Here is a 13,393-nt window from a genome sequence, read left to right as displayed (position 1 = left end):
AAATTGAACCGGAACACAAATATTTTAAAACTGGATCGAGCCGCGAAATTTGGTTGGCTTAATCGGTTAAATCAGTTTGCACCAAGCAGAGCTCACCCCAAAACTTGTATCATATTGGTAGAAATTGAGGTTTCGAATCTGAACATTCGGTTTTGTGATTTTAAGGAGGTTTGTTTTGGATAGGAAATTTTAACATATTAATTCCCCTATTTTGCACTTCAATGAAAATAAATTCAAAACAGACTCAACACAAGTTTTAATTTTCAAAATCGACTCATTTTTTTTACAAGAACCGACCCATTTTTTGCCACATTAGCTTTATCTCATTACTAAACAGTCGGGGTTGACAACCCCGACTAATTAGGAAATGAGATTAAGCTGACATGATAAAAAGTGGGTCGATTTTTGTAAAAAAAAGAGTCGATTTTAAAAATTAAAACTTAATTTGAGTCTGTTTTGAAAATTTCTTTGCACTTCAATATCTTCAGCTAGCCAATGACATTATGGCTGGCCATTCTTCACAATTATTTTTTTTGAAAAAAGTTGGAAGTTTTAATGGGTTTTCTGAGAACCCCAAAACTTAAGGGGTTCTGTCACATTTTAAAAGTTGAGGAGTTTTCTGAGAAACACCCAAACTTAATGGGTTTTTTTCGTGAAATCTACCTTCGTTACTTCGCGAAGATCGAGTCTTTATTAAAGCTCTCGATTCTCGTCTCAGATCTTCGTAAAAATCTTCATCTCTGCCGGCGCTATTAATTTTTTTCGAGGTACTAACTTCCCTAATTCTTCTCGCTTCCCTTTTCCAAATTTTTTTAATATTATTTCTGGGTTCAATTTTAATGGATTAGATTTTTCGAACTTGAATAATCATCATCTAAACCCTAGAGTTTCCCTTAGCAGAGAATTTGAGATGAGTTCGGTGATACTATCAAATGAACCCAATTCGACGTTATTGGTTTTCTTTCGGGGGGGGGAGGGGGGGGGGGGGGGGGGGGGGAGCGATTTGCGTAGTGAAGGTAATGGGTACCCCAAAAGAAAAAAGTCGTGGTTATCATGCTGGTTGCATCTATATGCAGTACAATAGAAAGTCGGTGTTGATAAATATGTCAAAGTTTTTAACTTGGAAGGTGAATTTTTTATATCAAAATTGTGAAATTGCGTGTAGTTAGAGGTGTCAATGGGATTTTCCACAGCAAATACTGTATTTTTTCCCCTTCTCTTTTGCTAGGGTGTGTCCATGTCTTGAGGGAGTTCGAAATGGTTAAATTATGGGGAAATGCCTGAATGATTTCTTCCGGGGTATTTGATGTTGTATATAGTGTTTTAAATGTTGCCCGACATGTCAGACTTAGGGGCCAACCAACACGATATTGAGCTTTCCAGTGCGTATTGTGATTTCAGGATTCATGCAGATATATCGGGGGATATGTCGGATATGTGGGGCGGATATATCGGGGGACATGTTGGTTGTGCTGGTCGATTTTTCAATCTAAAAATTTGGCTGATTTTTTTAATTATGTTTATCCAATCATGTTTGGGCTTAAATTCTTGATTGTCTTAATATTATTTCTAAAGACAAAACCCAATCAATTAGGGGAAATGGAAAAAAATCAAAGTCATTTGCGTCACTCATCTTCTCTCTCCTTCAATATCTCATCGGTCTCTTCTCTGAGCTATTCCTTCGATATCAATATCAGGCGATCTTCTGTCTCCTTAACCGCCAACATTGAACTCCTCTTTTCTCACCTCTTTCCTTCACCATCAACCTAAACATCATAAGTTATTTATTTTTTTATATGTTTAGACAATAAAATTTATTAAGTGTATTTAGATTTCAATTATAATATTTATATTACACATATACACACCATCCGATATGGCAATCCGATATTTTTTTTCATGTCCCCTGATATATCCCCGATTTTCGCTATCCGACATGAATTTTAACCGTCTGACATGAACATGACATCCGACATTTAAAACTTTGATTGTATAGAGCAAACCCTGAAGCCCTCCTCTGGCATTTGTTTTAGCTCTTGTACTCCTTGTGTTCTGAAAAATTGGCTGAAAAGTGTGGGGAAAAAATTGATAAGAGAGAGAGAGAGAGTCCTGTATTTTCCCCTCTTCTTTGGGTAGTGTGTGTCCACGTCTTGAGGGAGTTGGAAATGCTTAAAATAGGGGGAAATGCTTGAAGGATTGCTTCGGGGTATTTCATGTTCTATAGAGCAAACCCTGAAACCCTCCTCTGACATTTGTTTTAGCTTGTAATACTCCTTCCTGGTGTTCTGAAAACTTGGCTGAAAAGTGTGTGTGTGTGTGTGTGTGTGGGGGGGGGGGGGATAACTGAGGGTGTCAGAGGGAGGGAGGGAGAGGGAGAGGGAGAGGGGAACTTTGAATTTGAATATATTCACGGAAAGTACAAATTAATAAAGTTTAGGTCAGTTACTCGCAACCCATGGAAGGAAAGAGAAGATGGGTTCATAACATTATTTCATACTTCTGTTCTCGTTTCTTCATTTGAAAAATTCAGAAACAAAAAAAAATTCTAGTTTCGTAAGGAGCTTAATTAGTTTGAATTTTGAAAGTTACAAATAATTGATTCTCTATAATCTGTGATCCTGGACCAATATGGTTCAGCATAGAGTTTTAGCATCCTGATTACTCTGGAATAATTAGATGTTAGAGGAGCGACATAACAAAAAAAGTAAGTGTTGTGGCATCAGAAGAATGGAAAATTTTCCAACAAGGTTCTCTGTTTCCCTGCTCTGAAAATAATGAGAGCATTTCTCCCCCTGTTTTTTTTACCCATATTGTTGGATGTTTATATTTTACCGTAATTGATTACCAGCTTTTTCTTCTTCTTTTGAGCAACACATGCTTTTCATGTTTGGTTTTATCTACTAGCACTGTGATTTTTTTTTCCCCGTCTGTTGTATCTTATGGTTGAATATTCTACTGCACATCAGAAAAATGGACAAATCTACTTCAAAGGAATTATCATCTGCAGAAGCTGTGTTGTTAGGAGCTTTAGCTTCCGGTGTAAACGTACGTATTGATTTCAAATTCATATTGAATGCTCTAATGTAATTTTCCAGTTTTTCTTTATTATATCATTTGGATGTCTTCTCCTTTCAGATTTTATCAAGTCATTTGTTGCTATAAAGCAATCTTATTGGCATTACCTTGTTTTACAGGGTGCAACATGGTCTGTTCTCAAGATTACTTTTTTGATGCTTGGTGTCTGCCTTATCGCCATGCTTTCTCTAGCATTCATATCCAGTGACTTTGTTATTGTTGGCAACGTTCTTTTGCTTGTCGTAATAAGTGCAGTTCTTTTTATACTTCTTAATGGGTAATTATTTTTCCTTCTTACTATTTACTCTCTGGACAAACTCGAAAAGCCTATTTTTTGTACCAAGTTTAGGTTTAGGCATTTGTGAATGTGATAGCTAGAACCATTCTTATGTCTTCCTGCCAATTAGGAAAACATAAGATGCAATTTCTTTCTTTCTTTCTTTTGAAAAGAAAAATGGTGCTATCATCTTGTTGGTATTTAACACATAATAGTTCATCATGTTGCATATGGAGAAGCTTAAATTCTGACCATAGAGCTCAGCTACAAGGACCTGGCTTATTCTTAGAATATGAAGGATCGTTTTTCCAGTTACAGAGTTTTTTCGAGCTCTGAACCTCTTTTTACCTACAATCCACCGAGTTTTTTTTGTCTTTGCGATATTTGCCAAGACATAGTCAGCAATCTAATTTAAATACAGGAAACTAGAGAAACCCCAATAAAAGAATGATATTAAGTATCTGTAAGTTATTTCTCCGTTGAGCCTGCCATCCACGAATCTCCTTCTCGAACCATTCTATCAACTGATGATTTAACTTGCTTTCTATTAGATATCCCTTGATTGTGATAACCCTGAAGTTCATCCTTTTTTCCAATATATAGCTTCCATTTCTTTTCTGATTTTACTTTTCACATGCTTTTTACATCTTCATTTTAATTCTTATCTCCTATTCATGCTACATATTCCACATTATTCTGTTAATGTTCGTTAGCTCTCCATATGAACAAATGGATATAGAGGTTGGGGGACAAGTTATCTACTTGTTCTTACTTAGTTGATAAGATGATAATCTATTTGACATTTGCAACCAAATACAAATATGGCATTTTCCCCTGACCAGTAAGTCTGAAACTAATGATGTGCTTGGGATTCCGAAAGAAAAGAGATCGATCAATATGCCATGGTGGCCGGGACTAGAGAACTGGATGCTCCGCTGGCTCGGCATGGCGAGCATCGCCGTGTGATCCAAGAAGTCCTTCAGGTCCACCACGGTCTCCAAAACCCTCCTCAACTCCTCCGCCTTCGCGAACCCAGCCGCCCCTACCGCCCTCGCCGCGTAAACATAGAACGTCAAGCACCCTTTCCTGAACTTAAACCTCGCCATCTCACACCCATCCAGACCCGTACCAGCTTCCTATTCACCTCCCCCAGCGTTAACGTCGACGGCCACGTGCGATCCACCGCAGCCTTCATTGCATCGGATTACACGAAGATCAGCACCTTCGAGTTCTTCGTGCCCAGGCCTAGCGTGAGGGTGTGCCACGCGTGGTGAGCCAGGATGGTGAAGCTCGTGGGGATGTAAGCAGTCATGGAGGAGAAGTGGCTGTTGCCGTCGCCCTGGATTAAGTGCGTGAGCTTGAGAGGGGAGGAGCGGCGGACCGTGAAGGATTTTACGACGAACTGGCCGCCGAAGCGGATGCCTTTTACGTCGTAGCTCGGCTTGAAGCGATCATTGGAATCAGGTTTCTTCCTGTTCTCGTTCTTGGCTTTCTTCTCTTTCCTTCCCATTGAAAAGAGATCTCTAGAGGGCGATGCTCATGGTGATTAGCATGAATAGAAAGTTACCTCTAATGTGGAGAAGCTGGAGCAACTCAAGGTTATACAATGTTATAGTAGTTATTGTTATTTCCGGGGCTTTGCCTTATGCATGTTGACAAGTGCATTTGCCAGAAGTTGTTTGCCCTTTATAACCTGAAAATTGGGAGCGCATGCACATTTATATCTCTCTCCCTTGCTGCTAAGTTCTTTTCTATATCGCCTTTTCACTGCAAAAATTGTTTCCTTTGATAATCAGCAGCATGATTCCTGTTCCGAGGCGAGTGCAGAATTATCCTTCATGAATATGCATTGCTAACATAGACCGAACGAGTAATAACACAAGCCTTTGCGTGTGATCACAAAGAGAATCTTGATGGGTAAACAGAGAATACACCTGCAACAGATGTCATTATCTTCCTCTACGATAACTTACTAGAAAGGAAGTATGAGCAATTCTAATATATAATATGTACGTTTGATGATTGCTTTAATTGTCTAGATATGAATTGATTGCACTGGAACCTTTAGAAAGCGATGTCTATGATCACGTCCGCCGTCTAAACTCGCATATATCTTGGTCTAGCATATATTACCTTTCCCCCTTGGATATGGTTTATACACATGCTCGGATAATTTGTTTTGGAGCTACAAGAAGTATAGAACTCCATCTCAGTCTAGCTATGATTTTGTACACACTGTTTTTTTTTTTAATTTCTGAAAGAAATTCCCACAAGATTTCACCTGTGATCATTTTCGTTCATCGGTATTCTGATGTGGTATTGCTGCAATTGTTTCAGTCTACTATAAGAGGAAAAAGAAAAGGAGGAGGGAAAAAAAACCCCATTCAGATGATCTTTTATAACACGGAAACTATGATGCAGTGATCAAAACTTTTCAAGTTCAAAGATGCTTTTACTTGCGAACTCATCCCTCATTTTTCTTGGTGGCAGGTTTCTCGAGCAAACTGGCTTCGTATCAGTAGAACAACAGATGGAGGAGATGGGCATATCACAAAACAATTCGTCTACCGACAAAGATAAGGATGAGTAAAGAAGGGGAATAAAAAAAAAACATTTCATACCAATTATTTTACTTAGATAAGGGGGCTACAGATCATGAGATGGGTAAAGATGGCATTTGTTTCTACAAAATATTCAAAGTAAGAGATTTGCAGTGAGCCATAGATTCCCTTTCAACCCCCTTTGGCTTCCTTCTGCTTCGGTTTGCTCTTCTTGGCCTTCATGAAGCAGAAAAAGGAGCAGCACGGGCACTGGAACAAGAACTTCATAGTTGTATTATTAGACTCTCAAAATTTAGCAAAGAAATTGTTAACTGAAATTTGGTTCATCTCTCTGCCCACCCTTCCCTTTAAATCCACCCAACTCTTTTTATCCCTCACTTTGTGGGGCTACTTGATTCCCTAATAAATGATCATAATTGAAGAAAGGATACAGAGTTACTCTTGTAATTATAATCAGTAAGAGCTTTGCTATAGGGACCCAAAATATAGGACCAACAGAGGAGACAGTTGATGTGTCGTCCTCCTATCGCATAATGAGTTTGGCATCATTAAGGTAGTCTCGTATTTTGGGTCCTTGGAATTTTTCAATCAGTAATCTTAGGGAGTGAGGGTAATGCAGACTCTAGGGTCACCCATTTAGGGGCTGTTTGGTAGGCTGCAACTGGAGTGGTTGCAACTCCAGTTGCATGCAACTAGGTCTAATTTGACCAGTTGCATGTGTTTGTTTTGTTGCAACTCACAGTTGCAGTTACAATCACAGTTGCAAAACAACCCTTAGTTACAACATATGACTTACGTCAAAAATGACCGCAAGTCATAGTTGCAACTAACCTAAATTTATTAAAATCAAAATCATTACTTAATATTTCAAAAATAAATTCATTAAAGGTTTAAAATAATCTTTTAAATAATTCTTATTATAATAATTTCTTCAAAAATTTTTTTTTAAAAAAACAACATTAATCTTTTAAAATAATTATTATTATAATAATTTCTTCAAAATAATATGTTAGTTTTAAAAGTAATATATTATCTTTAAAATAATATATTATTTTTTAAAATAATATTTTTTAAAAAATAATATATTTTTAAAATAATATATTTTTTGAATAATATATTTTTTCTAAAATAATATATTTTTGTATAATATATTTTTGAATAATTATATTTAAAATAATATAATTTTCTAAAATAATATATTTTTAAATAATATATTTTTTTAAAATAATATATAATTTCTAAAATAATATAATTTTTCTAAATAATATATTTTTAATAATATAATTTTCTAAATAATATATTTTTTAAAAATAATATAATTTTTTCTAAAAAATAATATTTTTAAAATAATATATATTTTTAATAATATATTTAAAATAATATATTTTTGAATAATATATTATTTGAATAATATATATTTTTTAATAATATATATTTAAAATAATATAATTTTCTAAAAATAATATATATTTAAAATAATATATTTTTTGAACAATATATTTTTAAAATAATATATTTTTTTGATTAATGTATTTTTAAAGTAATATAATTTTCTAAAAATAATATATTTTTAAATGATATAAATAATTATTTTTTTAAAATAAATTATTTTTTAAAAATAAATTATTTTTTAAAAAAATTATTTTTTTAAAATATATTATTTTTAAAATATATTATTTTTTTAAATATATTATTTTTTAAAAATATATTACTTTTTAAAAATATTTTATGAGTTGCATATGTTAAGTTATAAGCATAATCAAACAGCTGCAACTATAAGTTGTAAAATTTAAATTTTAAACCAAACAATTGCAATTGTAGTTGCATGTAAGAAGAGTTGCAACGTCTCAGTTGCATGCAAGTGACACTTGCATTGCAACTCCAGTTGCAAACAACCAAACGCCACCTTAATACATCATGCCCGGCAGCCCGGGGTACCTGAATGTAATTAATCCTTAAAGAATGTTCCTATTACTTCCTGTCCACAATGTGGAGAATTCTAAAGATACAACTTCTAAATTGGCTTACTCGGTGGTATACTGACATATCGGAAAGCGCAAATGATATGAGGAGGGCCGAGAAACTGGCATTTTTAGTGGTTAGAATGCTCTTAAACCGATCATGGTAACCTTTTCTTTAGTCAGAAGAAATTTCATATAAAAAGGTGAAGGAAAAAAAATAAAAGCATGGGAAAAAAAGGAGGAAAAGGTATCCACCTCTTATATTTGAGGAAAAATATAGGTATTTTTATGACGGTGACCAAAAAATTTGGTTTTACATGTTGGGAATACTACCCGCTGGGGCTACGCAAAACCCCTAAAACAGCATAAATGCGGTATAGAGAAAACTACATAAAATTTACGAGGTTCGGCAACTGCCTACGTCCTCGGGAGCCACACAGTAAATTTCTTATTAATCAAACAAGAAATTACAATTCGAGAGCAGATCTTAAAACTGAGATTTCTCAAAATGAACACTGTAGCTACAGTGTTAATAATTAAAGAGAATAATCTCTTTCAATTCTATTTTAAGAATAAAGAATATTCCACAATATAAATCCCCTTTAAATTCCTCTCTCTTCTTAAATCCTTTTCTTAATCTCCCCTCAAAAGAACAGTTGAGAGCTGGAGATGGGAACGCTGCTGCGTTTTTTGTCCGTCGCCAGAGAGAGATCGGGAGAGAGAAGCACAAAGGCTAGGGCATCTGGTTTGCGGCTGGCGACAGCCTGTCGCCAGCCACGCGAGCGCCCAAGCTTGACGCGAGGGTCGGAGCGCCAAGATGCGATCGTCGGAGCTCCAAAACGCGTGGGTCGGTATCCCAAACGCGAGGGTCGGAAACGCCAAATTCGAGCTCGCATGCTCAAGCTTCACCTGGAACTGCGTCTGGAGTTCGCTGTCGACTTCGCCTGAGTCGACGTCCACGCTCGCCTGCGCCATCCCTCGAGCTCGCCGGAGCTCCTCGTCGGAATCGAGGTTTGATCTACACCTCATTCCAACAATCTCCCACTTGGAGATCAAACCGCCGTCAACAGGCTATCTCATCAAGCTCCTCCTCCTGTGTGGCTCCGCCCTCATCATCTATGCATGAAGGCCAACTGAAGTTGCGCACAACTCCAGTTTCTGAACGGTCACCGTCTTTGTTAACATATCTGCTGGATTCTTACTTTCTGGAATCTTTTTCAGTTTCAACACGTTATCTTCCAACAGGGATCTGATGAAGTGATACCGAAGCCCGATATGCTTCGTTCTAGAATGAAATGCGGAATTCTTCGCCAAGTGTATCGCACTCTGGCTATCACTGTGCAAGAATGAAATGCGGAATTCTTCGCCAAGTGTATCGCACTCTGGCTATCACTGTGCAAAACATTCTTCTCCTGTTTGAATCCCAGCTCTGTTAACAAACCCTAAAGCCATATCATCTCTTTACTGGCTTCAGTCACTTCAACATACTCAGCTTCTGTAGTGGACAGAGTGATAATCTGCTGTATCTGTGACATCCAACTAACAGCTGTAGTTCCAACGGTGAATACATAGCCGGTGGTGGTTCTTCGGTGATCGACTTCACCACCGAAGTCTGCATCTACGTACCCTTACACTTCCACTTCTCCCTTACCAAAGTGCAAACACTTCTGTGTGGTGCCTCGTAGATATCTTAGAATCCACTTGACCGCTTCCCAATGAGCTTTTTCTGGATTCGACATAAACCGGCTGACCACTCCTACTGCATAGCCAATGTCTGGTCTTGTACAGACCATTGCGTACATCAAGCTTCCGATGGATGAGGCGTAAGGGACCTTAGCCATACTCTCTTTTTCTTCGTCCGTCTGAGGAAACTGATCCTTCGATAGGCAAAAATGGCTTGCCAAGGGTGTGTTCACTGGCTTGGCGTCACCCATGTTGAATCTCTGCAAAACACGGTTGATGTACTCCATCTAAGATAACTGCAAGAGACCTCTCTTCTTATCTCTCGTGATTTGCATTCTAAGGATCTTCTTCGTTGGACCAAAGTCCTTCATGTCAAACTCCTTTGACAGCTGCTGCTTCAAACTCATGATATCCTCCATATCTGCTCCTGCAACCAACATATCATCAACATACAGCAATAGGATGATATAACTGGACTGATATCTTTTGAAGTAGCAACAGTGGTCGGCGTTGTACTTCTGGAAACCTTCCTTGTGCATGAAGTCGTCAAACTTCTTGTACCACTGCCTTTGGGCTTGTTTCAGGCCATACAAGCTCTTCTTGAGTCTGCACACCAGGTTCTTCTTCTTTTCTTCTGAGAAACCTTCTGGCTGGTGCATGTATATCTCCTCTTTTAGATCTCCATGAAGAAACGCCGTCTTTACGTCTAACTGCTCAAGATGAAGATCCACAATTGCTACAATACTCATCACAGTCCTGATAGTATTTAGCTTCACCACGGGAGAGAAAATATCGGTGTAGTCAATTCCTTCCTTCTGCTGGAATCCTTTGACAACTAGCCGAACCTTATATCTTCTGGAACCATCCTGCTCCTCTTTCACCCGGTACACCCATTTGTTGTGGAGTGCCTTCTTACCCGTGGGCAACTCAGCTAGTTCCCACGTCTGGTTTGAGATGAGAGACTTCATCTCATCTTTCATGGCAAGCTCCCACTTGCTCGCATCTCCACACTGACAAGCTTCATCAAAGCTTTCAGGCTCCCCATCATCTGTCAGCAACAGATAGTTCATATATCTCCTGTTGGGTACAGGAGGACAAGAAGATCTCCTCAAAATCGGAGCTGGTGCGTTGGACTTTTACGCACCATCTTGTCCAACAGGTTCTTCTGGCTGAGGACCTTATGCATTGGGTTCTTCCGGGAGGTTACTCGGGACATCATCTGCATCTACAAATATTGACTCGCTCTCTGAGTCATCTGTCTTGTGCATGTCCTTGTACATCACCTTCTCGTTGAATATCACATCTCTGCTCCTGATCACCTTCTTATTTTCGTTGTCCCAAATGCGGTAGTCGAACTCATCTTCACCATAGCCGATGAAAGTGCATTTCTTTGACTTGGGATCAAGCTTATTCCTGCCTTGATCACTAATATACACGTAAGCCACACAACCAAAAACTTTGAGATGTGAGAGTTTTACCTCCTTTCTGCACCATACCTCCTCTGGTATTCTGTGCTCCAATAGAACCGATGGACCTCGGTTGATCAAGTAAACTGCTGTGTTGACCGCTTCTGCCCAGAACTGCTTCGGTAGGCCTGACTGTACTCGAATGCTTCTGTCTCTCTCTGTCAACGTTCGGTTCATCCGCTCAGCTACACCATTTTGCTAAAGCGTGCCGGGCACGGTTCTCTCCATTCTGATCCCGTGCTCATAGCAGAACTTTTTAAATCCGGTGTCTTCATACTCACCGTCATTGTCGGTCCTAAGCTTCTTTATTCTCAGACCGGTCTCCTTCTCGACCATAGCTTTCCATCTCCTGAAAGCCTCAAATACTTCTGACTTATGCTTCAGAAAGTAGACCCACACTTTTCGAGAGTGATCATCGATAAAAGTCACGAAGTAGTGTTTTCCACCAATGGATGCGGTAGTTATTGGTCCCCACACATCTGAGTGAACGAGCTCTAGCTTCTCTTTCATGGGGGTTCTGCCACTTGTCTGAAAGCTGACTCTCTTCTGCTTTCCGAGTATGCATTCTTCACACATATCCATCTCCACTGACTGCAGTCCTGGGAGTTTTTCCTTCGTGTGCATGATTTTTATCCCCTTTTCATTCATATGACCGAGTCTCTGGTGCCACAACTTTGAAGTCTCATTGCTTGCTGCAACTGAGATCAAACAACGTGCACCTGCTGTCATATACAGGGTATCAGTCTTCTTGCCTCGGGCAATCGTCATTACGTCCTTTGAGATCTTCCAATCATCTCCATGGAAGGTCGTAGTGTATCCTTCGCCAGCCAACTGGCCTACGGATATTAAGTTCTTTCTCAGGTCGGGAATATGCCTGACATCCTTCAGCTCTCATACTGACCCGTTCAACTTAATTTTTACCACGTCTTTGCCCACAATAGCACATGGTTGATCATCACCAAGATATACATATCCAAGATTTCCGGGAACATACTTCTCGAAGAATTCTTTCTGAGAGGTAGCATTGAACGACGTTCCTGAATCTAACACCCAAGATTCCTCCTTGCTCTCCAAAGAGTATATCAATGCGTCGTCTCCTCCTGAGGTGGAGGTGACATTCACCTCTGCCTTCGCCTCCTTCTCCTTTTGTGCACTCTTGCACTGATTCTTATAATGCCCGGTCTTTTCATAATTCCAACACTCGATAGTTTTCGAGCTGTTGTTTGGATTCCTTGACTTGGACCTCCTGTCCTTTGATCTACCTCTGTAGTTTGATTTGCCTCGTCCGTTCCCTCTGGTTGAATTTCTACCTCTTGACTCTGAGGTTGTACCTTCACCCGACTCTCTCCGTCGGATCTCCTCACTGAGAACCAAATCACGAACGTCGTCGAACTTTAACTTGGTGCTTCCCGACGAGCTACTCACAGCTGTGACTGTAGCGTTCCAACTCTCTGGTAGGGAAGACAACAATATCAACGCCCGAACTTCTTCATCAAACTCAATTTCAACTGAACTCAATTGGGTTATGACCGTGTTGAGTTCATTGAGGTGTTGTGCTACTGACGCGCCTTCCGCCATTCTCAGATTGAATAACCGCCGCATCAAATGAACTTTGTTCGCGACTGATGGCTTCTCATACATGTTTGAGAGTGCTGCTATAAGACCCATCGTGGTCTTCTCCTTCGCTATGTTGAACGCAACATTACGAGTCAATGTCAATCTGATAACTCCGAGGACTTGTCTATCTAGAAGGTTTCACTCATCTGCCTTCATAGAATCTGGCTTCTTCCCCGATAGTGGTTGATACAGATTTTTCTGATACATATAATCCTCTATCTGCATTTTCCAGAATCCGAAATCTGTTCCATCAAACTTCTCAAGTCTCATTTTTCCTTCATCTGCGGCCATGGCTCCCACTTGAATCTAACTTCCTCTAGATCGTTTCACGCTCTGATACCAGTTGTTGGGAATACTACCCGCTGGGGCTACGCAAAACCCCTAAAACAACAAAAATACGGTATAGAGAAAAGTACACAAGATTTACGAGATTCGGCAACTGCCTACGTCCTCGGGAGCCACACAGTAAATTTCTTATTAATCAAACAAGAAATTGCAATTCAAGAGCAGATTTCAAAACTGAGATTTCTCAAAATGAACATTGTAGCTACAATGTTAATAATTAAAGGGAATAATCCCTTTCAATTCTCTTTTGAGAATAAAGAATATTCCACAATATAAACCCTCTTTAATTCTCTCTCTCTTCTTAAATCCCTTTCTTAATCTCCCCTCAAAAACGTGGTTGAGAGCTGGAGATTGGAACTAAAATCGTTGTTGCGATTTCAAGGCTGGAGATAATGAAGAAAAACGCTG

The 13,393-nt window shown here is 38.9% G+C and overlaps 1 protein-coding gene and 1 pseudogene across 2 annotated transcripts; one reads left to right on the top strand and one right to left on the bottom strand.

Annotated features, from left to right (window-relative positions):
* On the top strand, positions 664-6,239 carry LOC109825604. Of its 2 annotated transcripts, none has more exons than XM_020392465.1 (4): positions 664-767; positions 2,967-3,045; positions 3,195-3,352; positions 5,843-6,239. In XM_020392465.1, the coding sequence occupies exons 2-4, from the start codon at positions 2,971-2,973 to the stop codon at positions 5,940-5,942; spliced, it is 333 nt and encodes a 110-aa protein (XP_020248054.1). In that variant the 5' UTR covers positions 664-767; positions 2,967-2,970; the 3' UTR covers positions 5,943-6,239. The 2 variants fall into 2 exon arrangements, with proteins under 2 accessions (XP_020248054.1, XP_020248055.1); XM_020392466.1 differs by lacking the exon at positions 664-767 and adding an exon at positions 1,455-1,475.
* On the bottom strand, positions 3,716-5,844 carry LOC109825603 (annotated as a pseudogene).

Source organism: Asparagus officinalis, chromosome 10 (assembly GCF_001876935.1).
Source record: "Asparagus officinalis chromosome 10, Aspof.V1, whole genome shotgun sequence".
Taxonomy (NCBI): Eukaryota; Viridiplantae; Streptophyta; class Magnoliopsida; order Asparagales; family Asparagaceae; genus Asparagus; species Asparagus officinalis.
Note: the sequence above shows the minus strand (reverse complement) of the source record. Positions and strands in the feature narration are given on the sequence as shown.

What these genes read in the sequence shown, in the direction of transcription:
- LOC109825604 (XM_020392465.1), top strand. Translation starts at nt 2,971, where the DNA reads ATGGACAAATCTACTTCAAAGGAATTATCATCTGCAGAAGCTGTGTTG. An exon ending in CTTTAGCTTCCGGTGTAAAC is followed by an intron (nt 3,046 to 3,194) that starts GTACGTATTGAT and finishes CTTGTTTTACAG; the next exon opens with GGTGCAACATGGTCTGTTCT. An exon ending in CTTTTTATACTTCTTAATGG is followed by an intron (nt 3,353 to 5,842) that starts GTAATTATTTTT and finishes TCTTGGTGGCAG; the next exon opens with GTTTCTCGAGCAAACTGGCT.